Genomic DNA, 27,163 nt, shown 5'->3' on the forward strand with positions numbered 1-27,163 from the left:
TGCGAAGTTCTTGGCCGAAAAAGCAAAGGGATATTCTTCACCATGATCTTTGGCTTTATTGAGTGCAGACATGAAGATTTCTGTAATTTAGGTAGTCATCTTTCTTATTTGTTTGCACGAAGTTTGTCGTTAGTTATTTAATGACTGTAATACAGCGTATCAGTATATTCCTGCAATAAATTTCAAACATAATTCTGAATACAGTCCAATAATAATACAGTAATATAAAACAGATTTGTATGGGAAGTCGACCAAAATCATGTTGATGAAAGTTAATTCATCATTATTTGGGAAAGTTACCTCTTTCAGCCTTCTTTGACAAACTCACTTCTTTGCATTTGCTCAAAGTGTCAGTACTCAAGTACCAGAACATAGAACTGCTGTGCTAGTATTAGCATATTCTCGTCACAAGTAAAAGAATACACTTTCCACAATTTCTATAAATGGTATTGAAATATAGAGTCCCGAAAACATTTTAGAAAGTGAAGATGTTTGCAGTGAGAGCAATGTTTAGGCATTGTTTAAAACTATATGATCTAATCATAATTTCTGCAATTAGTCTAAAATGTTTTGTGCTTCATTCAGTTTTTTATATTTATGTTTTTCGAAAACAAAATTAAGTTTCCATTAATGAAATATATAATGTTCTGCTTTTAGATGTTAAGAATGATACTGCTGAAAAAGTAAAGATTGAGACTAAAGAGGTTGATAATGAAACTGAAAGAATAAATGAAGAAGTAAAGAAAGGAGATGATACTGGAAATGAGATGGAAAATAAACGTGAGAAGACTGGGCGTAATCGTTGCGGTCGGGGCAGATCAGATCAGGTAAGTGTGGCATTTATAATTGCTGTTGCATGGTAGAAATCATCAGTGAAAGTTGTCAGAATGAATGCAGCATTTGTGAAATATGCAGATTTTATATGTATGAGGAACAGAATTTGACAATTTAATGTCATTGCTCTTAATTGTAAGACATAGGCCCTACTGATGCAATTACAGGGATCCTACAAAAGACCTTTCCGGTTTCAAATACATGTAATTTACGTTCTGTGAATCTGAGGTGCGTGAAAATAGCACCAATGGAAAGAGAAACTCAAAAAGTTTAGTTGTGGCCACATTGTTTTCCTAGTTGGTAACACTGCCTCATAATAGTGCCTATAAACAAATTTTTTCATTGTTGAGGCGAAATGACTGCTATAGAAAACAGAAAAACTTTTTGTGTGCTTGATTTTCATGTGAACCAGTCGGTTATTAATGTGCAACGACATTACCGAACAAAGTTTGGTGCAGATCCACCCAGTAGGTCTATAATCTGTAAATGGTACACAGATTGTAAGGCAAGATTCTTTGCAAGCAGTTGCGATTTCATCCATACCGACTACAGTTGCCACAAGCCCTAAAACCAGAGGACAAAGTGCTACGAAGAAATTTCTGCATGAGTATGCTGACTTTAATTGAAAACGATGATGAATTTATTTGTTCCGTGATGTTTTCTGACGAAGCCACTTTTTATCTTTCTGGTAAGGTGAACAGACATAACCTCAGAATCTGGAGGTCGGAAAATCCGTGTACCTACGTGGAATTTGACTATAGACTTGAACGTCAGTGTACAGTGTAGATGAAATAGAATAACTTTCACTTGACAGGACCAACATACATAAAAAAAAATACAATATACACCTAGTGGCCATTACTAAATACAAAAAAAGCGAACTGAACTGTGGAAAGCAAATTTCAAGACATTAATTTACTGATCAATGTGAGTAGGGGAAATGGGAATGCTTCACGAAAACCTGCCACTGAGCACTGGCTGGCCACCAGAAATTCCACTTGGACCTGCTGGAATTCAAACCCTGGTTACCAGCATGGAAAGCAGACATTCTAGCCATTTGTCTAACAGTGCACCTATGAAAAAAAGATGTCAGTAATTTGAACCTTTCTCATCAGTGAAAATATTACTGGAAATGGAAATGAAAATAAATTAATGTCTCTGAATAAGGTGATTAATTTGTCATTTAAAAAGGACACTGAACATTTTAATTGGTGACAGATTTAAAAAACAACTCTATGAAATCGTATTTATTTTCTTCTTTCATCTAAGTTAATTATTATGTAGCCTTCAATAAATGTAAGTAAACATGTAAAACGAAATTAGTTATGAAGAACAGAAATAAATAATAATTGGTGAATGAAAAACAAGATTGGGGGGGGGGGGGGAAATGGCAATAAAAATGAAGTCCAAGACAGTTTAGGCCTAGATTTTACTTGTTTGTCTCTCTCCCTCCCTTCCCCTCTCTCCTTTTCTCTCTTATCCCCTCTCCCTCTCATCCCCTCCTCCCTTCTATCCTTCCCCTCCTCTCCCACACTCCTCCCCCCTCTCTCTCCAACCTAAGTGTAATAGTTATAATGTGGTATAGTCTGATAGTACAGTGAATCTGTTTTACTTTCTTACAACTAAGTGGCACTTACTCCCTCATTTGTATTAAGAATTTTTCTTATATCCTTCGTGTTGTGTACACTGATCAAGATCAAGTCCTGAGATAATAGTAAGATAACACAGGATAAACAAAACAGTGACTGATTCACGCCTTTGGAAGGGAGTTAGTTTCCTTGTAGATGTAGCTGTCTGTTAGAGCGAGAATTTCTTTTGTGGTGATTCTGTGATTGGAATAGATGTTTTTGTTTTACTATACACTATTCTGTGATTGGAATAGATATTCTTGGTTTACTATATACTAGCAAATGTTTTTCATATACAAGTATATTCAGTAACTCTGTCCAACAAGTATAGAAAAAGCTTTGCAAAGGATTTTCTAGAAGTCAGAATTCTTAGTTGCCCTACCGTGCACAATCTTGTGAGAAAATGTAGAGAGACTGGAAGTATTTAAAAAAAAGCTTAGGAACTGTCATATTTTCACCTAGGAAACCAGCAAGAGTAAAGAACATAGGGCTTACTAAAGAACACATGCCATGAAACATTTTTCTCCATTCCATAATCACTTGAATCTATTTGCTGTTCAAATATTGACATCAAACATGCATTTATAATTTTGAGAACAACTTTTCTTTCGAATTTTCACAGTGTTCTCTGCACATACAATCATCTGCTGTCTGTTCAAACTATCATAACTGGCCTGTTAGAAAGTAAAATTAAATTAAATTAAAAGATTTAAAAATAATGTTTTAGGCATTTAAATATGCACTTATTGCAAAATAGGTGCTAACAGTCTAAATAGGCATTTATAGGGATTAACATATGCCTTTTTTTCGTCATAAAATAGCCCAAAACAGATTTTTAACTTTACTCTGTATGTTTAGCAGTTACGGGAACAAATAGGTATTCTAGGAAATGTTCTCAGCTTAGTAATCACAGTGCCAGCTTTGGTCACCGCTGCCCTAAACGATATTAAACCTCGTGTAGAATACTTTTAAATAAAGCTTTGTATTTTGTTGGTAATGAGAAGTAACTGTCAAGAGATTTTTATTATGACAATGTTATGGGTCACATGATGGATGCTGGTAGTGCCACTTCGCAGTAAGAAAGTAAAATGCACATGTGCATCGTAACTACAAGGCCAAACATTATATAAAGTCTGCAGAGTTACATGTACTCAGGTGGTACCAACTGGTACTTGCTAGCAACATGGTGGAGAACCGTTAGAGCTGTTTTTATGATTTCAGAGTAATGTACTGATGCTATCATTTTTATGTGCTTGTGTGGCAGCTTTATGCTATTCACAAGTATTGTTTAAAATGCTGTCAGTTGTATTTTATTTATATGCATCATGAAGTACTTGCAATAATTTTTGTCATGCCCAGGTACGAGGTGGGAGACAAAATTGGGGCAGCTTTGCTGTATATCATGGTAGTTGGGGTCCACAGAGGGAGTCACGAGGTCGGCGAGGTGGACACAGAATTACTCCTCCAGGCCCTAGTGGACGTCCACCATCATCAAGAAGTGGAGGAGAATGGGGTCAAGGTAGCGATTCAGAACTAACTGGTGATGAGGTTTCAGTGTCAACTGAATCTGGGAAAGAAGATGCAGGAAGAGTAGCAGGATCTGGATCAGGATCTGGATCTGGCTCTCGGAGAGCTGAACGGGACCGGGATGCCAGAAGGCCACCCAGGTAAAGATGTAATCACAAGTATTGATTTCACAATTGATCTGCAGTAACAGTTATATACGAGGGTCACTCCAAAAGTAATGTACAACATTTATTTAAAAATTACATTTTTATCCTACAGCTTTGGTATTTTCACAGAATGTAGATACATCCTTTAGGAATAAAATGTCACTTTTCCACATAATCCCCTTCCCTTTCAACTGCCTTACGCCACCTTGGAATGAGGGCCTGTATACCTACATTGTAAAAGTCTGGACCAACACGTCTGAGCCACTCTTTAGCAGTGTGCATGAGGGAGTCGTCATTTTCAAACCTCGTTCCGCGAAGAGATTCCTTCAGTGTGTAATTGCATGGTGCTAGATCAGGATTAACGCGGATGTTTCAGAGTTTTCCATCCAAGTTTTCTAATCTGGTCTGTGGTGTTGTGACTGATGTGGCTGTGCGTTGTGCAATAGCAGAACATCCTGCTTTTCCCTATGTGGTCGAACACGACTCAGTCGAGCTTGAAGTTTCTTGAGAGTTACCACATACTCGTTAGAATTAATGGTGATTTTGGTGGCATAATGTCCACAAGTAAGAGTCCTGAATCGAAAAACACAGTAGCCATAACTTTTCCTGGCGAAGGCACAGTTTTGAATTTCTTTTTCTTTGGTGAATTTGCATGATGCCACTCCATTATCTGCCTCTTTGTCATCCTGTTCAAAATGGTGGAGCCATGTTTCATCTCTTGCAAGAAAGTCATCTCTACCATTCTCATGGTCCAAAAGTTTGCTGCACACTGTTTTTGTGGGCTTCTGTCTACATCCTTGGAACCCACCTGGCACAAACCTTTTTTAACCTCAACTGTTTCAATATTTTACACACACTTGCTTCTCCTATTCCAACTTGGAATGACAATTCTTCCACTGTTATGCATTTATCAACCATGTTGTTAACACACTGCACATTGTCAGACTTCGTGCGGTGCAGTCTGCCACTGCGAGGATTATCCTTAATATTGGCATGCCCTCTTGCACCAGATAATCTGCTTGCCCACCAACTAACCATACTGCAATCGACAGCTGCATTTCCATACACTTTTTCGAACCTCTTGTGAATATTTCCCACTGTCGTTCTTATAGCACAGGAACTCAATAACAGCACGTTGCTTCTGATGAATGTCAAGTAAAGCAGCCATCTTGAAGAAGTGCTATCATGGCGCCATTCACGGGAATGACTTAAATTAAATTTGAATACAAGTGGGAAGGATGTATCTATGACCTCCGTAAATTACAAAGGTGTAGAAAAATAAATAAATAAAATGTGCATTACTTTTGGAGTGACCCTTGTAACATTTCTTGTAAGTGACCGATTAGTGTGCACATTCAAGAAAAGTATTATAATAAGGGTAATATTATACTATACCATGTATAAGATTCGGTTACATGTTGAAATACCAAATCATAGTCTTCTAAATTATTTCTTTTCTGAAGTCATTTTAAGATTTTAATGACAACAGAAGAATTTTATATTTTTATGCACTAACACTCTGCTTGTGAAACTGGAGAAAAATGAATACTTTCTACATGCCTTGCTTATTTATGAATGTTTAATGCTCTCACTTCATTCTTGTTTTAGAGTGTGTTTCAGTACATCTGTTAATCATTGTTTAAAGAAACCATTGTTCTCATATACTTATCCACTGTTACAAAGCAGGCATTTCGTGGTACCTAATACACAGATTTAAAAAAAAAAAAAAAGTAATTAAATTAAATTATCACAGCCCAATGAAGTTTGAAAACCAGCCTATGCATCTATATCTGGACTGTATGTATATGTACGTAATTGTATGCAATTCCTTCCCTCCCCCCTTTAAATATAAAAAATGAAGAATGGTGATGTGATAATCCATAATAAATATCACCCTTGTATGCTGAGAATCCTTGTGTTTTTGTCGAAATCTGAGTCTTTGCAGTATTGTCATTCATTCACCTTTTTGTTCCATTTGTATCGAAACATATTTAGGTCGTGTTACTGTATGATGAAACTGACATCCATAGGTAATTATTTTTTCTTAAATCTGTCATGAAGCAGTGAATTGGTCATGTGCTTGAATATTCACTCTTGTTTCCTTATGATTGTTTTAGGTCCCCCAAACAAAGTGGCAAGAAGTTAGAAAAAGATGAACGTAATCGTGATGTGCGTCGTGGAGAAGGAGAGAAGAATTTTACAGGCTCAGAATCTCGTCGATATGACAAACGTGGAGGTTACGAGAGCAACAGGGGTGGGCGGGAGGGGTTTGCCCCTCGTGGTGAACCTTCACGCAGGGGCCGGGGGGGGTTCCGAACCCGTGGTAGCGTAGGAAGACGTATGGATGGCTATGGTCCCCCATCATCCAAAAGTCCATTTGGGCAACCTACTGAAGATTCTAAGCTCATAGGTAGGGATATGTAAATTTTGCATTATTTGTAAGTTTTCTTGACAATTCATTGACATTCACAATGAAGGAAATAAAACTACCGAGAATACTACTGAGTAAAGCCAAAGAAAGTTCATTTTTAGCCATTTTTTATTGGTTATCAATTCATATTTGTCCTTAATTTTAAGTTCCATATATTGATTGGAACTTAGAATTACGAATGGGATGAATGATTGTTTGTAAAAAAGAAAAGACAGTGAACCTGTTTTTAACACTACGGCATAGAAGAGATTGTAAGCAGTATTAATAATGGAGATCAGTCAGCTGTACATGACAGAATATAGGTAGTTTATAGATTGAAGATATTTTTGTCACATATACGGATTTTCATCCTTAGAACACTAGACTTTCTCAGGAATGTGAATAAGTTGTTTATTATTTCATATCCTTCTAAGGATGAATATTCAGATTTGTATAATATTGTTGCTTATTCATAAGTAATCCGAAATGGTGTACAGAGATGATAAATTCTCATTTTTATGTATTGTCTATGATCTCCAGAAGTATTTTAATTCTAGACCATTTCTATCATTGTGATTTGAAAAATATATTGTTAACAGTTGTGTGTATTCTGTGTTTGAATGTAAATTATCATAAAATGACATAATGTGTGTTAATTTCTTTAGTGGATAGTGAACTTAAATGCCACCATTTATACTTTACTCTTACATAGCGGACTTTCAAATTAATTATGGGCTTGATAAATGACTACACTGATCATAGAGCTGAAGTGATTGCAAGCATAACACATTCGGTCATTGTTTTATAGTGTAGTGCATTATTAACCATTTTAATCCCTAATTTACTTCCCTTTTCTGGGTCCTGTGTGCCTGATAGCAAGGAATGTGTTGCTTAATGTATTACATGCACTCTTCTTGTTTTACTTAATGAAATCTGATTTTTTGTTTCATAGTTATAGTAGGGGTGGTGGCATGGTTTGAAAACATTTTTACTTAAATGTTGGGAATTCACATTGGCTTTTTGTGAGGTATTTTAGGTGTAGTAGTAAGCTTTTTATAACAGTTAAAGTGATTTCACTCAGCAGTGAATTTCTCATATACCTCGATTTTATTATACAACATTTAGGAAGGTGATATATTGGTCACTAAGCTACTTTAGCTTAATATAAATTTTTAATGCTTGATCAAATTACTCGTCCATTCATCCTGGCGGAATTTATTTCAACCTTGGATTTGAAAATGATCGGCTGCCTGATGTATATTGTTTGTTAAGGATGGTAGGTAATTTCCCAGCATGAAATATTTAAATTGGTTTTTGGGAATTTTGACATTAGAAATATTCAGTTTTAATGCTTGGTTATGTATCGTTTTCATAGGGATGGATGAAAAGGACAATAAAGAAAATAGAAAAAATGCTGACACTCACGTAGGGGAGTCAAACAAAGAAGATATTGGAGGTGAAATAGTCAGTCCTGAGGATAAAATAAAATTAAAACAACAGGCTCTGTCAGCTGGAATTATCGGTAGTACAAGACATCATAGTAATGCGGCCAAAGTTTCATCATCCCAGGTTCCACCACGTATGCAGCGCAAATCAGAAAGTGAACGTAGAGACTCAAGTCGTAGTAAAGGTGGTAGAGGAAACAGTGGTGGTCGAGGTGGAATGCATGCACCTGGAAGAGAATCATCCAGTCGTCCTCCACCACGTTCAAGTGGAGGTCCTGCTACTTCTGTTACGAAACAGAACTCCTCAGATGTAGGTGACGAGTGTTGGGAGACAACATCGGAAAATAGTGAAATAGATGACAGAGAAAGAAAACAGGACGTTCGAAATGGAAGGAAGACATTTCCTCGTCAGCGTGAACTGCCTGGAAATAATCGTCGCAGCTCTGGTTTGGGCCTAAGTAATAGTGCACGTTCAGGTCGGGGAGGTTCAGGTGGTTTAGGATCTACAGCTGGTTCTGGTGGTAACTCATCCCGTGCTCCAGGAGCTGAGAAGCGTGCAGGGAACAACAATGGGTATAATGGGAGTAATGGAGGACAGAGAGGAAGTTCCAGCCCTGCGGTGGGTGTTGTCCAACAACCTAATGGCCGAGCCCCAGGTCCACGTCCTAATGGCAGTCAAAGCCCTGCAGTTCCCGGGAATAAAGTACCTTTGAAAGAGACTACTACAGCTGTTAATAGAGTGGATGAAATTAAGCTGAATGATCCAGCACTGGTCTCCCAAGCTCTCTCAGAACTTACTTCTTCTAAAAAAAATGCCAGAGTGGAGAAGGAGAAATCCAATGCTTTGGAAGGAATTGATCTCAACAACTACGCAAGTAAGTGGCGTGTCTGTTGTTTGCTATTCAATCTTAAGTAGAAATAGCTGTAACATATAGGAGCAAGTGAGCTAGCACGTCTTCCAGGACTATCCTTTTCCCCCCTCCTGATTATTTTGTGCATGTTTTTTGAATACTTGCACTGGGTTTTCTTTTATCTAACTTCTAATTATTCTATCACTAATACTGATTCTTACAATAGACGCATTTATTCTTATGTTGCCTTTCTCGCTCTCTCACTTTTATCTCTTTCTCTGGAATCATGTTATGACAATATCTTATTTTGTAGGAAATATATAGAGAAGGTTTAGGTATTGTAAAACTCAATTTCGAAATATGATGAAAATATAGGTTTTGTATATTTCTTGACACTGAAATAGTGAGTGGCTTTTGGCATGATGACTAGCTGTCTTGTACTGAAGTTCGTAGTTGATTTTGTTTGTGTTTTGTATTTAATTTATAAAAAAAATCGTATATATAAAATTAGAGAACGTTTTGTCGGATTGTTGGTAATCTCAAGCAAGATGATAGGTGATACTGAGGTGGAAGTGGCCAATTAGCATAATTCTGAAAGTTAATATATATTAATTGCCCTCATGTGAAGATCTGTCCAAAAAAAAAATAAAATAAAAAAAAAAAGGGGGAATTGTAATATGTAACTGGTGTGTTGATTTTTGTTGTCAATTTTATTCTTACACAAGAAATAGCTGTAGGTGATGTGTATTTTGTATCTCCAGTATCTAATTTCAATCACTTCTCTGAGACCCCCTGTGAATTGTGTCTCAAATCGAAACCTTTCTTTGATAAAAGTTGCAAATCTGTAAAATTTTACTTAAAATAAATTGTTCAATAGATTTAACAGTTAGAGGAAATATTGCATTTGGTATGTTGAATCATATTATATATTTTAAACACGTGCAGTATATAGTACGAGTAAGTAGTATGGAACACTGCTTGTAGCTTCTGTTTTTAATTTTATGAAGAAACTCTGTGTACAAAAGTTATAAGGGTTGAAAAAAGAAATATCTTGAACATATTAAAAAAAAAAAAAAAAAAAAAAACTAAATTTTCCATTCATAAAGTGTGTGCAAAGGAGTCTGTTTTTTTTAAATGGCACTATGTACATCCTTTGACATGGAAAATGGTCGCTCTCCTGTAACGTGAATTTGTCTAAATGTCGTTTGGGTTAACTTAAGATTCACACAGGGGAAAAATGCATCAAGCTTCGAGAATGAAGTCAAGTCATAGCAGCGATGTATCTATACGTCACGAATCGACATATTCCCTATGAAGCCCTTATGGCTTAGTGATGGAGCTCTTTCTTCTCGTTTCAAAGACTAAGCTTCGAATTTCTCTGTGTAAACACTCCGCACACGATGATTCCTGAGCTTTTCCGAGGTAGGACTTTGTCTCTGAACAGTGGCCAATTTCCATGTCAAAGGGTGTACTTATTTTTCATTTTTGGATTCTTTGGGTCTCAAACATATGAAACACAAAAATATTTTTTTATCAATTAAAAGCCCATTGATGGCTTAGAAAATGGATATGCAATGAATATATGAAATTTAACAACAATAATAATCCAAAACATGGACTTTAAAGAATGAAAAATTATTAAAAACAATTTAACAGTTTTCTCATTGTGTTATGTGTTAATGTCACTTCACAGAAGGTGTTCAAAATTGTCCCTGTTCACTGTCAAACAATGCATAAGTCTGTCTTGGAAATTGTTCAATGTTTGGTTGATCTGTTGTATCTCATCCCATATTCTTTGTTTGAACTCTTCCAGGTTTCGTGGTTGGTCCTAGTAGACCCTCCACTTCAAATAACCCTGCAAGAAAAATCGAATGTGGTTTGAGATCAAGGGATCTTGGGGACCATTCAGTACTTCTTTTTCTGCCTATCCTGGAAATTCTTGGTTCAAGTAATTTAGTACCTCCCTTCCATAATGTGCAGGGCACCTTGTTAAAAAAAGATATTGTCTTGAATTCCTCTTCATTCTCAGGGAAGGAAGTATCATAAGCAATGTTCAAATGTTTTTGGTTAGCTCTTGTCTATAATAATTTATGGTCCTCTTGTTCTCCATAGTGATAATTTGGTATACTGAAATATTTCTCTTTGTTACGTACATATACATTAGAATTATAAATTTGAGGCAATTTTACAAAATAATAGTTTATCAAATTTAAAAAGTTTATTTTGTACATCTGGAGACTTGAAGAGTCCAAAAAATAAGTACTTGGTGTCATTAAAAAAAACAGACTGTATACTCTTTATAATAATGGAAAATATAGTTTTTAAGACATGTTGAAAATATTTTTTTCTTAAAATTAAAAATAGGAAAATTACAAACAGTGGTTCATACTTGTTACTCACTTTGCATATTTTTCTTTTCAAACAGTAACAAATTACCGCAGATTGTAATATGTTTGTAAATATTCAGTTTGTTATGTACAGTGTATGCAACACTTTTATAGTTCATCAGTACAAAAATTTATGTGAACTCATCTTATAGAAATCCATACCACTTATTGCTGAACAAGGAAAGATTTATTTACTAAATTTATGGACATTTTTCACTTCTGTTCACATGCTTCATCTTGTCAAAATTAATGTCATGCCTGGACTCACATTACTGAACGAGTTCTGGTTTCATTTCTCATAAGGGAAGACATTTTTTTCATGAATTTCGGCCAGTATTTGGGGCCTATGTCTGCCCAGCATCATAATGAATTTGGAGAGCTATGCTCTATAGTGAAATCTGGTTTCAGAAACCAGCTATAATGGCCGTGGAAGGTCATAGTGCTGACCACACATTACCTCTGTATTGGTTGGATGTTAGTTTACTGCTGTTGAGGCATGTGAACGTTATGCCAGCAGTTGGCTAATCAGTCTTGGCCCTTCATGGACTGTCGCATCATGGATGATGTTTATTATTAGTTTTATTTATTTATTTTGATCATTTTAAATTGGATTGTTATCCCTTATCACCAGGTAACTTACTGGGACAGAAATAGATCGTTTGGTTAGAACATTCTACAAATTTCGTCAGTTAATGAATTCCTGGTCTTTTAAAAACACATGTTATATACAAGTGGTTACATTTTGCACAACACTATTCTAACTAGTTGTTTTTAAGCACAGATTTAACTTTTAAAGACCTTCACAGACCTTCACACAGACACCTTTAAATTATGATTATTACTCATGTCCAGTTTACATTTAGAATTTCACACAGAAGGTTGCGATATTATGCTGGCATTTAGCATTAGTAGTAACTAAATGCGCAGCACAGAGTAATTCTAGTAGATGCTACATGTGTGCAGTTTTTGTCAGTCATCTCAGATACATATTTTTCTTCAGTTGGCTGACAAAATATCACATGAAACATCTGAACGTTAAATTAGCCAGATTTAACTGAAACTTTGCAGACTTTAAACATTGGAGTTGTCTTCGTCTGTTAGCTGCTGTATTCAGTCTAGCATACAACAACGTTATTACCTACTTTTGGCAGCAATTCATTTGAATTCTAGGTTACAAAAACTCTTGGAGATCAGACATATTTCTACATGAAATTATTTACGTATCAGTCCAATAATAATAGTTGACAAAAAAATTAATTACAGTATTACCCAGTTAATGCACTCGTTGAGAGACTATGACCTTCAAGCATAATAAGTGGGACAGTGCTATAGACGGGAAATGATTTATGAAATGGCGAAAACAATTTAGACATCATTTCATAGGAAACATATTTTATTGTGCATTGGTTACAGTGCAAAATGCAAATAAGTTATCATTTTATATAAAAAAAATCTTCGATTGTTGTTTGTTCTGTATTTGTATTAGACCTATAAGTTCAAGAACTACTGATAACTTCATTTGGTACACCACTAGGATCAACACAAATGTATTTTCGGAGAACATTTACTGCTCCAAGGGCTTTGTTTGGTGTGGGGACACTTTCCTCTGCAGATTCAATTTTCTGATCACTGTCTTCATCTTGGGCGTTAGTGGCAGCATGATCTGCAGTCTTGCCAATGTCACGAATTTCTGAAGTTACTATACCATTGTGAATTGACACAAAATCCTTCATATTAACTTTTCCCAACTTCTCCTGTACAAGAGCCTAATTCTCATCGTCATCCATTATGAAAGGGGCTTTCATTCCACATGTTATGCATTTTGCACTACAAACTTAATACACACTTCACAAAATTCATAGGATGACTAAATTTTGCAGAAATGACAGGAATGTATTGACAGGGAGACTTTTGAGTGTTAAAATCCTTTCATACAAAGGAAAGTACCGTTCAGTGCAACTTCCAACAGTGCCAACCAGAGGACGTTTTTCAGATAGAGGGTGAAATTTCTTTCTTGCACTTGTGATGCAGTGTTTCTCAGTATAATCATAGAAACATGTTATTTCATCGTGCTTTTAAAACATTACAAGTTTCTCAATTTATACTGAATTTTTTTTACTTATTTCCAATCCGAAAAAAGTGCCACAAGCAGGTTTGGAAGCATTACAAGAGGGTAAAATTAAGCAGAATTACATATGAAATCTCCAGGGACCGTATAAAAAGATCACAAAGAACAGGATAGCATTATAAGTGGGAGCATATTAACGAGGTTTGTTTCACTGTACATATAAATGATCTTCATACAACCATTTATAACTGATGAAATTTGTTCAAGATTATCTTCATTTTGAAAGGTCACTGATGGTCAATAACCTCAGCAACCAACAAAATTACATGCATTTTTAGGCTTTCACGGTGAACGTGTTCAGAAATAGACTTTTGGTTATTCTCTCATGTTCTGGAACTTCACATTTCCAACATTTGTAACTACATACTGATTCCATCGTCTGGTCTTACCAATTTGCCCTGATGATGAAATTTGCAATAGTTCTCAAGCATTGGAAATGTTCCAGGACACAGTGCTGTTTCCAAAAGCCTACTTCTGATCAAAGAATTATGTGCTTTTACACTTTTTAGATAATTTATGTCTTGAACATAAAAGGGAAAGAGATTGTTTTTAGGTTTATGTGTGTGTTTTTAATAATTTGCAATTGAAATTTTTTGTTGGTGTATTTTAAGTTGGTTGGTTTCAGGCATTGCAATGAAATTTACACAAATGAGGAAGAGTGATCATATATACAACTGAACATCCCATATAAGTTAAATATCTTTAGTGACAATATTTCCGTCATTTTCTCATAGTCTTCCAGTTTACCTATTTTGTGTGCATATTACTACACACTGTGTGAGATTGTCTTGCTACATTTTTTTACACCTTGAAAGGTAAAATAGTTCTAAAGAAAACACTTTTTAAATAATTTTTCCATCTCTGATAAACGCTTGCAGACCCTAAACAACAACATGAAGAATGGAATCACTGCCTCCAAAGACCAACGTGGCAAACATAGAAAACATCCTCACCATCAACACAGTCAAGGATCATATAAATAGTTTCCCTAGCACTACAGTAGGAACAAGACACCAAAAATAGATATTGTCCTCTGATTTGTCTTGCAAAAATATATAGAACTGTCATGGAAAATAACCAACTATCAGTGTAAATATAATATTCTACAAGGTCTCTTCCATGAGAGGAACCTCTGTATTGGAGCATTGTGGAGTGTCAGATGCAAAACCTGTGACTTACTGTACAGGTGACTTTCTATAGCCAAGGATGAAGATAGAGAGAGAGAGAGAGAGAAATAGAAAATGGAAGTCATCACACATCAAGACAGATGCAGCCTATAGCAATCTGAAAGAAGATGAAGACGAAAAACAATACTAATGTTGTTGTCCTCTGTCGATCTGTAATGGATTCTGTCCAGCCCAACTTTGACTCACAGCTCCATATATTACTAAAGACAGTTAAGCACGTACATCTTTGCTATCAGTGACTTAGGAAAGGGGAAAGTAACCTTTTATTTATGGGACGAAACTGTTGCTAGATGAGGTTCGAACGAAATAGTATCTTGCTTATTAAAACATTTTGAGGGAGAGTGGAAAGGGGTCGGACAGGAAGTTGATTGTATGGTCTGATAGGTGCATTGAATAGAACAATAAATGGAGAGTTCTAGCTCTATATAGGTATTTAGTCTCTAGTGGACTGCTCAGTGAGGTGCATCAGAATTTAATGCGTTTGGGACATATGTGTTTGTTCCTTACAGTGGAAGTATGTTATCGTAAACAGGAAATTTTACATAATTGAAATGGAAACAAAAGGCTTAAAGGGTTTCAACAGTGCAGAGAATATACTTCTGAAAAATTTTGTCTAAAAATAATCGAAGTCATGTGGCTTAAATTTGAAAAAGTTGAGCCATTAGTGGTTTGTGTGAGGAAGTCTCATAACAAGATTGACCCTTTTATTTAGTGTTATACATCATGGAAAAAAATTTACCTACTGACTTCCCCATATTACATTCTGAAAAACTACCAATCACCAAGGGAAAGAAAAATGATCTGGCAGACATGGTTCGGTATCTTGAAGATGAGTATAGAATCTTTTATTTGGAACTACCAACAGCTGTATAAATAGCAGGTTCAAATACACTGACAGTTTTGAAAGTCATGCAAATCTAGCTTTCAGGTAAAGCTCCCTGTGAAGCAGATTTGAATAATATCAAGGGAAAAATTGTTCTGGGATTGATACCTGACCTGGGAACAATTTTTCCTTTGCAATTTTTCAATTCTGAAAGTCTTTAATGGGCCTGATATGTTATATTTCCGACTTTTTTGTGAACACTATTGTATTATGTAGAATATTGTTTCTGTTAACTTGTTACATTTTCTTGTGGTAGGAGTACAGTTATTTATTATTATTATTATTATTCTTATTATTATTATTATTATTATTACTATTTGCTTTATGAGTGTTCTAGAACGTTACATTCTTTTAGAATTCATTTGAACATAATAAAATAAGTAGTATAGAAATGACATTATTAATATTATTATTAGTATTATTAGTATTATTATTATTATTATTATTATTATTATTATTATTATTATTATTATTATTATTGCTACCACCATTATATTTTCAAAGCATTAAAACTGAAAACTTATTACGAATGTGCAATTGATTAAGGGTCTGTGTTGTGCAGTTGAATCACACAGCTGATATTTTAGTGTCCCGGTTTCAAACTCAGTTCTGTCGGAACTACTTCAACATAGCTTAGACCCTTATTTGGCTGCATGCTTCAATTAGTTGGGAAAATTCTATCAAGTTTGTGAGTATTTTTATTTTTTTTGTTTGACTCAAAGTTCACTATTTGTGTTTGTAAAACATATCTCGTTAATATTTACGAGTCAAAAATATTGATTTTAATTTTTAAAGATTATTTTTTCTTTTATTGTGAATTTATAAAGGAAATAAGATTTTGTCTACACGAAACATATAATTCTTTCCAGAATAACAAATGTAGTTCATTTAACGAGGAGTGCTGGGTCTAGCGGCAGCGTGGTGCACATTCACTGCGTGACAATAGCGTCACTGCTCATGTGTTGTGTGCCGTTACTGCTGCTAGATTGCAAATACTAAATATTGCGTACTTACCAATTACTTCAGATACTACTGCAAATGATCTTCTGCAATGAGGCACGCCCTACATCTCTTAAACAAATTATGTGACACATCCTGCAATTCAGCTTGAGTAATTTTTGTCACTTCCTGACATATTGCGTCCTTGAATTGTTCTGAAATATGGGGTTTATTTTTTTATGTACACTATGCTTTAAGTTTCCTCAAAGATATAAATCACAGTAACTGGGGGCCACAAATCTCTGCTTATTATCTGGTCTTCGAAAACTTTCTTTATGGTGTCCATTGAACGTTTGAACGTTCGGCAGTATGTGGGGTTGCTAGGCAACAAAGAGATTTTTTTAGACTTAACTCTAATCATACTTTAATATCTTCAAGTTTTTCTGCAGTTAAAACATGTCATTTATGCTCCCTAGGCTTGTCACAAACTGAACCTGATGTAAGCCACTTTTTCATTAATTTCGAAATGCAAGACTGTAGGGATTGTTGAATTGGGAAATTTGCTCACGAATCTATGAATGCATTTGCTATAATTGTTTTTCTTTACATAAGATTCCACTAGATAAATTTGTCTTCAGTAGTATATGTTGTCTTCTCACAAAATAGATGTACATCACAGCGAATTTCAAACTCAACTGAATCAAGATACATTGAAATCTGGAACTCTATTCAGGACACATCACGACCAAGGTTACACAATTTTGCTGTAATACAAGCATTCCTCATAAAAATGAACTATTTGTATAAAGAGTGAGTTTTGACAAATTTACTGCTGGGTAACTCTTGGTGCTGGACCCCGGACTCATTTCACTGGCATTATCACCTTCATCTCATTCAGATGCTAAATAACCTGAGATGTTGATAAAGTGTCGTAAAACAACCTACTAAAAAAAAATTGACACATTTACAGAATTCGCTATCAGTTGAGCTGGCCATACAGAAGTGAACTAGCAAAGTGTTAGAACCAACTATTTCAAGACTTTTTTTTTTTAATTCATTTCTAGATTATATTGAGATAATATTTTGAAATAAATCTGATCACATCTAAATTCTTTTCTTTTTGCCAGATTATAAGTATAAAATATTATTAAATCTAACTGTAAGACAATTTGTAACATGGAAGACATGCAACATGAGGTAGAGGTATTGTGTGTGAAATAACTATTTCTATGAGTCATTTTGGTACTGTAGACAAACCATTTGAGAGAAGGTATTTGAGCACTTCATATATATTGCTATATCATACTTAATTTGATCCCTCTTCCATTTTTGATTGTGATTGTTTTCAACCTTATTTCTCTCTTTGTTTCGTCTAGTTCTATTAAAGTTGGAGCTTTTCATCATATGAACGTAGATTATACTCTTGTTCGGTGGATATTTATAAGATTGAATAAAACTTCAGAATAAAATTGTGGAATACAGGGGGCAAATGTAGAAATAATTTACCTGAGAATATGACGAATTTGATTACTAAATTGCTTACCCATTCAAAATTTAATATGGAATGATACATCAATGTCAACTCTGTAGCAGTGATTCTGCTTAAAACCACTGTTTTTTTTTATCTTAATCTATGTAGTTTTAATGGTATTTAATATATCTGTGAAACGTTTTAATTTGTTATAATTTTGTTACACTGTTATTTGATTTAAATTAACATAATGCTTGAAATGCCATAGTGTGCCTAGGCTGTAGTACAAACAATTACCTCAAGTTGTAGAATTAAAACAAAGACCATATCAATAGGAGAAAAAGGGATGAACTGCATAAATAGAAATCTGGTATAACATCTTTTGAGATAGAGTTACTTTTTAAATAAATTACAGACACTGTGACAAAGAAGAGAACAAAACATATTATGAATAAATCAAGGTTAAGTTTACAAGAAACTAGAAGAACTATAAAACAGATAACATCAAGAATTTATCTAGGAAAATCGGCATTGGAAAATAAAGAGAAGAAATTGTAAATTTTAGATTGAAGGCACATCATGACTAGCAGTCCAGTTTCATAAAATCAAAACTTGTAACACACATTAATAGTGATTATACAAGCAAGGAAAAATATTAGATGGAAGTACAACTCCTTACCTCCTGTAGGAAGCTTGATAGAAACAATAGACAGCATATCTTCCATGTCAATAGATGCAAGACATACAACGAGATTGTATATCAGGATGGCTCGTCAGAAGAAGACAAGTGAGAAGGTCATTGACTAAAGTAAGATTGTTATGCACTGTGTTGGGTATTCGCACAGCATAGAGAAAGACAGCAGCAATTTGACAACAAACAGTGGAAGAATTCAAGATGGATTGCCTTTGTGTTTTATGGTTAAATTGTCCTTCTGTTTTATGGTTGAAGTAATAGTAATGGTTGAGTGTGAGTTTCGTAGTCTCTGCTATAGTTTTGCATGATTTAATGTGGTCCATTTATAGACCTGGGCCAACAAATTAAACAATACTATTGTGGGTATTATTCCTTGCAAGTACGATTTTACATTTGGTTTTACAGGGTTATTCAGGAGGAATAGTAAATATTTTAGGTGTGGTAGTATGGACTATTCAACAAAAACGTTCATATGAACATGTGTCCAATTAAAAAACGTTCATATGAACATGTGTCCAATTTTCAGTGAGTGTTTGAATGTTACTCATAATAAGTGTTAAAAGTGTCAGAGGAAAGATAAATGACTTAATGATTACATTTATTACTTATTTACATCAATACATTTCAACGGTTCAAAGTAATGGTTAAAAAATTTCACCACCAATTTCATTGCATTTTCGTACTTTGTTGACAACAGTAAGTGTTGCTCTTCTGAGGTCGTCTTGTCATTCTTTTATGAGGGCAGTATAATTAGTAATGCAAGCGACCAATTTGTCCCTTGTGTTTACTTTGTTTTTGTAGACTTCGGTTTCATTCATCCTCACAGACAAAAAAATCGACAGGAGTAAGGTCTGGGAAGCTTGGTAGCCAATACAGGTGACTACCACAGATGAGCCATCATTCGGGAAATATGAAATTTAGATGCTTTGTCACCTGATGGCTAAAAGTACAGAGGTGCCATCATGCTGGAATAACATGCCCGTCTTTATAGCCAAGAGAACCTCCTGCAACAACATTGGAAGCTCATTTTACAGAAAGGCTAAGTAGCTGTGCCCTGTAAGACAATTCGGTAACAGAGCAGGCCCAATCAACTAATTGTCAATCATACCACACCACACATTTACAGAGAAGTGATATTGATCATTTGTTTTCACATTGGCATGAGGATTTTCGTCATACCACCTATGTAAGTTGCAAGTATTGCTTTTACCATTGTGAATGAAACTAGCTTCGTTGATAGTAGTACGTAGTCATTTGTCATTCCTTCATACCATATATAAGATTTGTTATGCATAACATTCAAACAGCTAGCTGTATCTTGACATTCATTGAAAATTGGACACATGACTATATGAACTTTCTACTCAGAATAGTCCATCTCCTAAAATATTTACTATTCCTTCTGAATCACCCTGTGTGTGTGTGTGTGTGTGTGTTGTCATATATATATATATATATATATATATATATATATATATATATATATAATATACCATGTGTTTCAGACCACCCATATCAGCCTTCTTTCTCGAAAACTATATGATACTGGTTGTTCATAAGAAAATTTTGATAACCAAAACCTATGTAAAGAATCGATTGGTGGTAGTACCATTTCCCGCAACAAATTGGAAGTAGGAGTACCTATGGTCAACTTCGAAATTTCAAATTAGAACATAGGTCATTGAAGGTACCATTGGAATCTGCTTTTAAACAGAAACAACAAATTTTTTTTTCTAACTTTTGTTGTTTACTCAAAGCAACAAAAATGGTATCTTCTGTGAAATGTTGTACATTGTTTATGTACATACTGTACTGGTAGTCTGTACGTAAACACTGCAGGTCTTGAAACCAAGTCACTTTCCACAGTCTTTTATTTTGCATAGCAACAGTGAATTTTGTTTATTCGTCTATATCACGTCTCCCTGTGGGTTTGTTATTTGGAAAATATCATTCACAACTGAAGCATTCGATCTGTTGATGATAATTGGAGAATGCCATTGAAATTGCAGAGAAGCAGCACGTGTTTACACAGAGAGATATCCATTGTGCGCTCATCATTTGTACAATGTTTTTGAACGTCTTGCAAAGCGTGTGCATACAAATGACATGGTGCAACCGAAACACGAGGGTGTGCTTATCAGACCTGTGAGGAATGAGAAAGCTACCGATGTCTTCGCTGCAGTGATAGTTAATCCTCATGACTACAAGAAAAATTGTCCATGACTTAGCATTGCATCATAGTACAGTGTTTAAAATTCTCAAAGACAACAAATTTCGTCCATACCATATTCATCTCCATCAGGAACTTGGAGTACATGACTTCCAGACTCGTGTTGATTTCTGCAACTGGTTTCTGAACACAGACCGTGATTTCGAGCTTAAAATTTTATGGACTGATGAGGCAAATTTCAAAAGTAATGATCAGGTGAATCTCCTACTACTACTGCTCCTGAGCTTCACAGTCCTCTGAGAAACTTAGCTTCCTTCATAATAATGCAGGTGAATCTCCACAATGCCCATTATTGATCTCCAGTTAATCCACACTGGCTGTGTGAAGTGGATTGCCAGAACATATGGAGCCTCAACATATGGCGTGGCTTCCTTGGACACAGTCACAGAACCATACATTTTTGAGGAGAACTTGAATGGTAGAACATATGCACGCTCCTCCGAAACATTTTGGACCAATTGCTTCATGATGTTCCCCTTGTCATTCAGTTAATGATGTGGCTTCAGCAGGATGGCTCAGGTAGGGCTCGGCTCAGCGAGTTGTTAACCGGTTATTTCCCCTAGAGTAGATTGAATGAGGAGGACCAGTAGCTTGGCCAGCCCGATCTCCTGACTTCTCTCCAAAATGACTTCTTCTTGTGAGGGAGAATTAAAGACATGGTATACCAGTTGCGTCCAACAACTACGGAAGACATGAAACAAAGAATTAGAGAAGCCTGTGGGTCTCTCAGCTGTGCTGAAGTGCTTCGTGCAATCACGAATGTTAGGAAGAGATCAGAACGTTGTTTAGCACAGAGTAGTAGACATTTTGAACACTTACTGTGAAGAGTATAAGTACTTGAACAATGTAAAACATTTTTCAGAAGATGCTATTTTTGTTGCTTTGTGATTAAACAATAAGATTTAGAAAATAAAAACTTTCAGTAAAAGTTGTTTCTTTTTGAAAGTAGTTTCCAAGTGGCACCTTAAGTGACATATGTTCTAATTTGAAATTTCGAAGTTGACCACAGGTACCTCGACTTCCGGTTTGTTACAGGAAATAGAACTACCACCAATTGATTCTTTACATAGGTTTTGGTTATCAAAATTTTTTTATGAACAACCAGTATCAGATAGTTTTCTAGAAAAAAGCCTGATTCGAGTGGTCTGAAACACCCAGTGTATATATATATATATATATATATATATATATATATATATATATGTTTTAAACTAGCAGTACAGAATGAGCATTGGCTTGAGTCCTCATGAGAGAAGAAATTTTCTCATAAAATTTCGATCCGTGTATGGGACTGGTGCCCACCCAGTATCATAATGAATTTGGGGAGGTACAGTGAGTAGCGAAATCTAGTTTCAAAAGCCATCTATAACAGCTGAGCGGATCATTGTGCTAACCACACGTTACCTCTGTACTAGTTGGATGATAATTCACCCCTGTGGAGGCATGTGGACATAAGGTCAGCAGTTAACTGTTAAGCTGTTAGACCTTGACTGACCATGCATAGGCTGTTGCGTAATGGATTTTTTTTATATAAAAGTAAGAAATATAATTTTACATTCACATTTTAAGAGTTATTATGTAAAAGATACTTTTTACTAATAATTGGCCTTGGTGTTTGTTACAAAAATTTGTTTACATCAAATATAATTCATTAGGACATCTTTAGTAATTGACATTAAGGTTGATTGTAATATATAATGTTATCTGAAAGAACTGCTACAGGAATATTATATTAAGAAGATAAAAGAAAATGTTGCAGTTAATCATTGTTCCTCAGGATCTTGCAAATATTCAAAATAAAAGTAACATATCATTAGTCAATAAGATTCAAACATTTATTACTGCTATCAAAAATTAAGCTCGTCTAGTATATCAGTTGGGTATAATGATTTGATTCCCAACTTTTTACAAAAAAAATTGTATTCCATGAACTTTGTTGTATTTAAAAAAAATATGTATATTTCATTTTGTATCTTTCTTTAAAAAAAAAAAAAAAAGAAAAATGAGAATTTATGTATCTCTTGGTATTTTTAGCTTATTGAGTCAAATTCTACGATTCTCTTTTCTTTCTGTCATTCTAAATACTATTTACTGTGCGGTTTAGAGTATGAAAATATTTTTAATACTCTGTCTTGGTTTGTGCCAAAATTAGCGAATTTGTTTCAAAATTATGCAGAAATCTCAGAAATTGTGTGGTCTACCAGACTGCTACTTTCATAACATGATTCCAGTACATGTAGTTGGTCTCTTTTATTTTAATTTTTTTATACATTTTTTTTTTCTAATAAGTTTCCTTCTGCTTAATTTTGTATGTTTGCTGCCTGTTTGATTAAAACCAACTGAATGTGTGAGTCCCTTGTTTGTGTTGCCTGTATTGCATAGGTGTGGTGATAGTTGATGACCAGCCAGAGGTGACAATGGAGGAAGAGCGTTTCACTTTTGATGCAGACAATGGATTCCAAGAGGTACGCAGCAAGAAGAACGTGAAGGAAGCCCGACAGAAAGGCGTAGTGGAAGAGCAGAAGGCTGTGAGGACTTCCCGGGAGCAGAAAGAACGAGAAAGGGGTGAGAGGGAGAGAGAGCGGAAGGGGAAGTCAACTGGATCGGGAACTGTGCCTCCAGGTGTGGTGCCTCCTGGACCAGGGACAGGTGTGACTGGACCTCCACTTAGTTCCATGGGACCAGGACCAACAGCAGTCAAATCACCGTTTGAACGCCCTCGTCAAAATAAGCTTCCTCCAAGGTTCGCCAAACAACGTGAAAACAACCGCTTACAGAAAGCAGCACAGCAGCAGCAACATGTCGGTGTTCATAATGACGTGTCAGAGATGAACAAGATTAACCAGAGTGTTAGTCTGTTTCCAATTAAAGGTATGGAACATATTTTTAAAATTATCTTTATGTAAATTTATCTTACAATACTTTATCATTAAATACTAAATCATATATTTTAGCAGATTGTACAGCACATTGTAAATATTTTTATACTAATACTTTATACTGTTACATAGTTCATATTCAGATAATAAGAACTTAGCATTGAATTTTAGGATTGTGGTAATTACTAATAGGAAATTGTTATTTTTTCAGTGTTGCTAAATGAGGTATATATCTAAAAAACAAATTTTAAAGTAAAGTAATTGAATCTGTTGTTTTAATTGTCTCTTAGATTGTATTGGAAGTAGAATGTTTAAGTTGCAAGTTACAGAAGGGGGGGGAAGGGAAACGTTTTCTCTGAGTAATTACCAACTACGATGTGTGGATTTTAATATATTTTCATAAATCAACCATTGAAAGGCAATATATAGTACAGTACGGGTACAGGTTCTTTATATGGTTAGATATCTGAGTAAATGAAGTTGTGACAGACATACCATTGTCGTACCTGATAGAGGGTCTATGTTATTTCATGGAGAAAGGAAACCAGTAGTAGATTATTGGAACATATATAACTGTTTCGAAAAAAATTTTCAATGCTATTGACCTTGTCATTCTCATGAGTGTAGTCAGGCCTAGGAAAATACAGGAGATGTAATTATTGTCTGTCAATGTGAGGAGACCCTTCTAGAGATAGTATTTCTGAGAAGGTATCTACAGTTCTGGTTTGTACTCCGAAAAAAAAATTATCTTTGTAAAAACCGAAAGCAACTTCAATTACCACAGTGAAGCTTGGGAAATAGTTTGTGTGATTAAAATTGTGTCTGAGTGTCATGTTTTGAAGCTAAAGAAATTTTACTGAGAAAGAAATAGTGTGGTTCCAGGCATTCTAGGCAGAATATAATTTCCCATAGAGACCTGGAAGAAAATGAAAATATTTCTCGTAATTTATTGGAAGATTCCTACTATGGTATGAAAAACAGTGTTTGGCGTGTGAATAGGAGAAATGTTGGTTCTGTTCTTTATTTTAATCTATCTTTCCCCTTCATACTCTGTTTATGTCGTTCAAGCCGTTAATCAAGAACTGAGAACCAAATTGAGTATTTATCATGTGCATAAATGTAATTATCAAGAAATATTGAAGTTAATGTTTTATAGATGACTTATGATTCAATATTGAAGTCTGTGTGCAGAAATTTTGTATATTTGTATCTGTTTTATGTGATATAATTTTCATTATATTGTGCCATGAAATTTCTAAATTCAGTTGTGATCATTTCAAAGCATTGTCAAAATCGAACAGTACAGTGTAATACTGAATATATTCGTCATCCCTTTTGGACCAAAATAAATAATAATTTTAACGTTTATATTTTATAGCAGTTTTTTTCGTTTTATCTTTTTATACAATTAATCTCATATCTGGACAGATTCTACAAGTCCTGCCCCACCACCATCTGTTAACGCCTGGGATAAACCAATTACAGCATCTCTGAGGCCGAATTCACCAGTCTCTAACACAAGTCCAGGAATACAATTGGGAACTACTCTTACAAGTTCTAGTGACAGTTGGTAAGTGGTCATTATTTTGGGAGGTTTGTGTGCATTGGTTGTTTTACATGTATGTCTGTAAAGCTGAGGATATACACGTTTCACTGGAGAAGAGAGAGATAGAGAGAGAGAGAGAGAGAGAGAGAGTGCATGTGCGCGTGTGCGCGTGTTTTTTTTTCTTCTTCGTCTTCTCCACTTCCTGGATTAGGCATAAACTGAAGAAAGAAGCACAGTAGTGCAAAAATCTGAGTGCTCTTTGCTGGAAGACAAGAATTAAAATGGGTTAAATAATCTCAAAAGTGGCCATTGTAAAACAACAACATATATTGACTTTATCCGAGGTATACTTAAGTAAAAAGCTTGTTTTACAGTACCATGAGAAATGGCTAGAAACAGCAAAGACAATGTCAGTTCTCTTCATTTAACACCTTACGGCAATTAATTTTTTTATATTTAAAACCTAAATTGTTTGCAACAGTGTGCAGAGAAGAAACACTGTTGTGGAAGAGATTTGCAGCTCACAGCTTTTTAAATGTAGAATCCTCCATCTGTATACATGCTGTCTATTTCATCTTCCTGGAAGGAATCTAAATTAGTCACCCGCTTTTCCACTTTCATTTTCTTTTCCAAGATTTTAAGTTGGGAAGGCTCATCCTCATCTTCAACTTGATGAGTGCTGACATTGTCCTCCACAGTTTTTTTTTTCTCACCAGTTATGACATCCTTCCTGATAAAAACACGTGGTCACAGATTTTTTGTATATAGCAAAAATTTACTGTGATAGTCGCAATTTTATGTTCATTTTTTGCATGGACAACTTTTTTTTTTGACCGAAGCAACATAAATTGCTGGAAAAAATATTATATAAATGTTGTAGGAAAATTGAAGGGACCGAGAAAAAATGTAAATGACGAGAAAACGATTAATTATTGTGGAAATGTAAAAGTGGGGTTTGACTGTGCATGTTTGTAACAAGATGAAGAGTGGGAGATGAAGTGGCAGAGGGTAGTATGTTAGTGATATTGTTATCGTTGCTGCTGTTATGTGACACAGTAGCAATACTATTCATTAAAAAGGATGCTGACTGCAACAGTTGCTGGTGATTGCTCTTCTACTTAAGGAGTGTAAATTTAAGCTACAACAATTCATACTAGATAAGGAATTATTAATAGTTACTTCCAGTGCTCTCATGGTAATTCTTTTCTTGACCATATGCCCCACCCCTTGTTTTCTCTCTTGAAATATATTTTACTCTCTTCAATTTTGGATTCCAGTGCTACAGAGGTGGACAATTTTTGTTTATCAACACCAAACAAAATACATTAGGAACAGCAAGAGATGATCTAAGATCTGTACAGATCTCCGCGTACAAAACTTAGGCACCCATATGCCGTATGGCTCCATAAAGACAAAATTTTATTTTCCTCATATGATTAATTAAAAAAAAAATTGTAGGTTCCCATACGATGTATGGCCGCGTATGGCGTCCAAGACAGCACTGGTTACTTCAGAAAATAATTAGTATCCTTTGATTTCCATACGCATGTTGTTACTAAAGTTTTCCATATGGAGTAATAACCTGGCTATGTGGATAGTTATCAGGGCTATGTTTATAATAAACCGTGTCCACTCACCTTTTCCTGAGTAACCAATAATACATAAAAAGCAAATGAGATACATTACAAATACATGATTCAGTGTATTGACAAAAGATATCGGTAGGTAATGCAATGTGTATGTGTGCTTGCGTGTGCACACAACCCAAGTCTGTGCATATGAAAATTACCAAATTTAATTGTATAATCTTAATTTTCAGTGGTATTGATGTCAATGAACAACTCCAATCTGGAGGTAGCAGCCAAAGGAGTACTCCTAATGAAGATAAAGCACCATGTAAGCTTGGCAGAGAGGTTAGTGCTGCACTGGTTTTATTTTGAATGTATAACAAGAAAAGAAAACTGCAATTGTTACATCA

The 27,163-nt window shown here is 35.1% G+C and overlaps 1 protein-coding gene across 6 annotated transcripts in view; it reads left to right on the plus strand.

Moving 5' to 3' along the window:
* Window positions 1-27,163, plus strand: part of LOC138710789 (protein PRRC2C-like) — a 141,037-nt gene that overhangs the window by 55,423 nt on the left and 58,451 nt on the right. For 4 of the 6 annotated variants that reach the window (XM_069841899.1, XM_069841900.1, XM_069841902.1 and 1 more), the window contains 7 exons: window positions 658-827; window positions 3,822-4,129; window positions 6,253-6,545; window positions 7,921-8,865; window positions 23,143-23,631; window positions 25,068-25,209; window positions 27,005-27,098. In XM_069841899.1, coding sequence (XP_069698000.1) covers window positions 658-827; window positions 3,822-4,129; window positions 6,253-6,545; window positions 7,921-8,865; window positions 23,143-23,631; window positions 25,068-25,209; window positions 27,005-27,098 — 2,441 coding nt within the window. The remainder of the gene's footprint in view (window positions 1-657; window positions 828-3,821; window positions 4,130-6,252; window positions 6,546-7,920; window positions 8,866-23,142; window positions 23,632-25,067; window positions 25,210-27,004; window positions 27,099-27,163) is intronic. The other 2 variants (XM_069841901.1, XM_069841904.1) reach the window with 2 other exon arrangements.

Source organism: Periplaneta americana, chromosome 12, assembly GCF_040183065.1.
Source record: "Periplaneta americana isolate PAMFEO1 chromosome 12, P.americana_PAMFEO1_priV1, whole genome shotgun sequence".
Lineage (NCBI taxonomy): Eukaryota > Metazoa > Arthropoda > Insecta > Blattodea > Blattidae > Periplaneta > Periplaneta americana.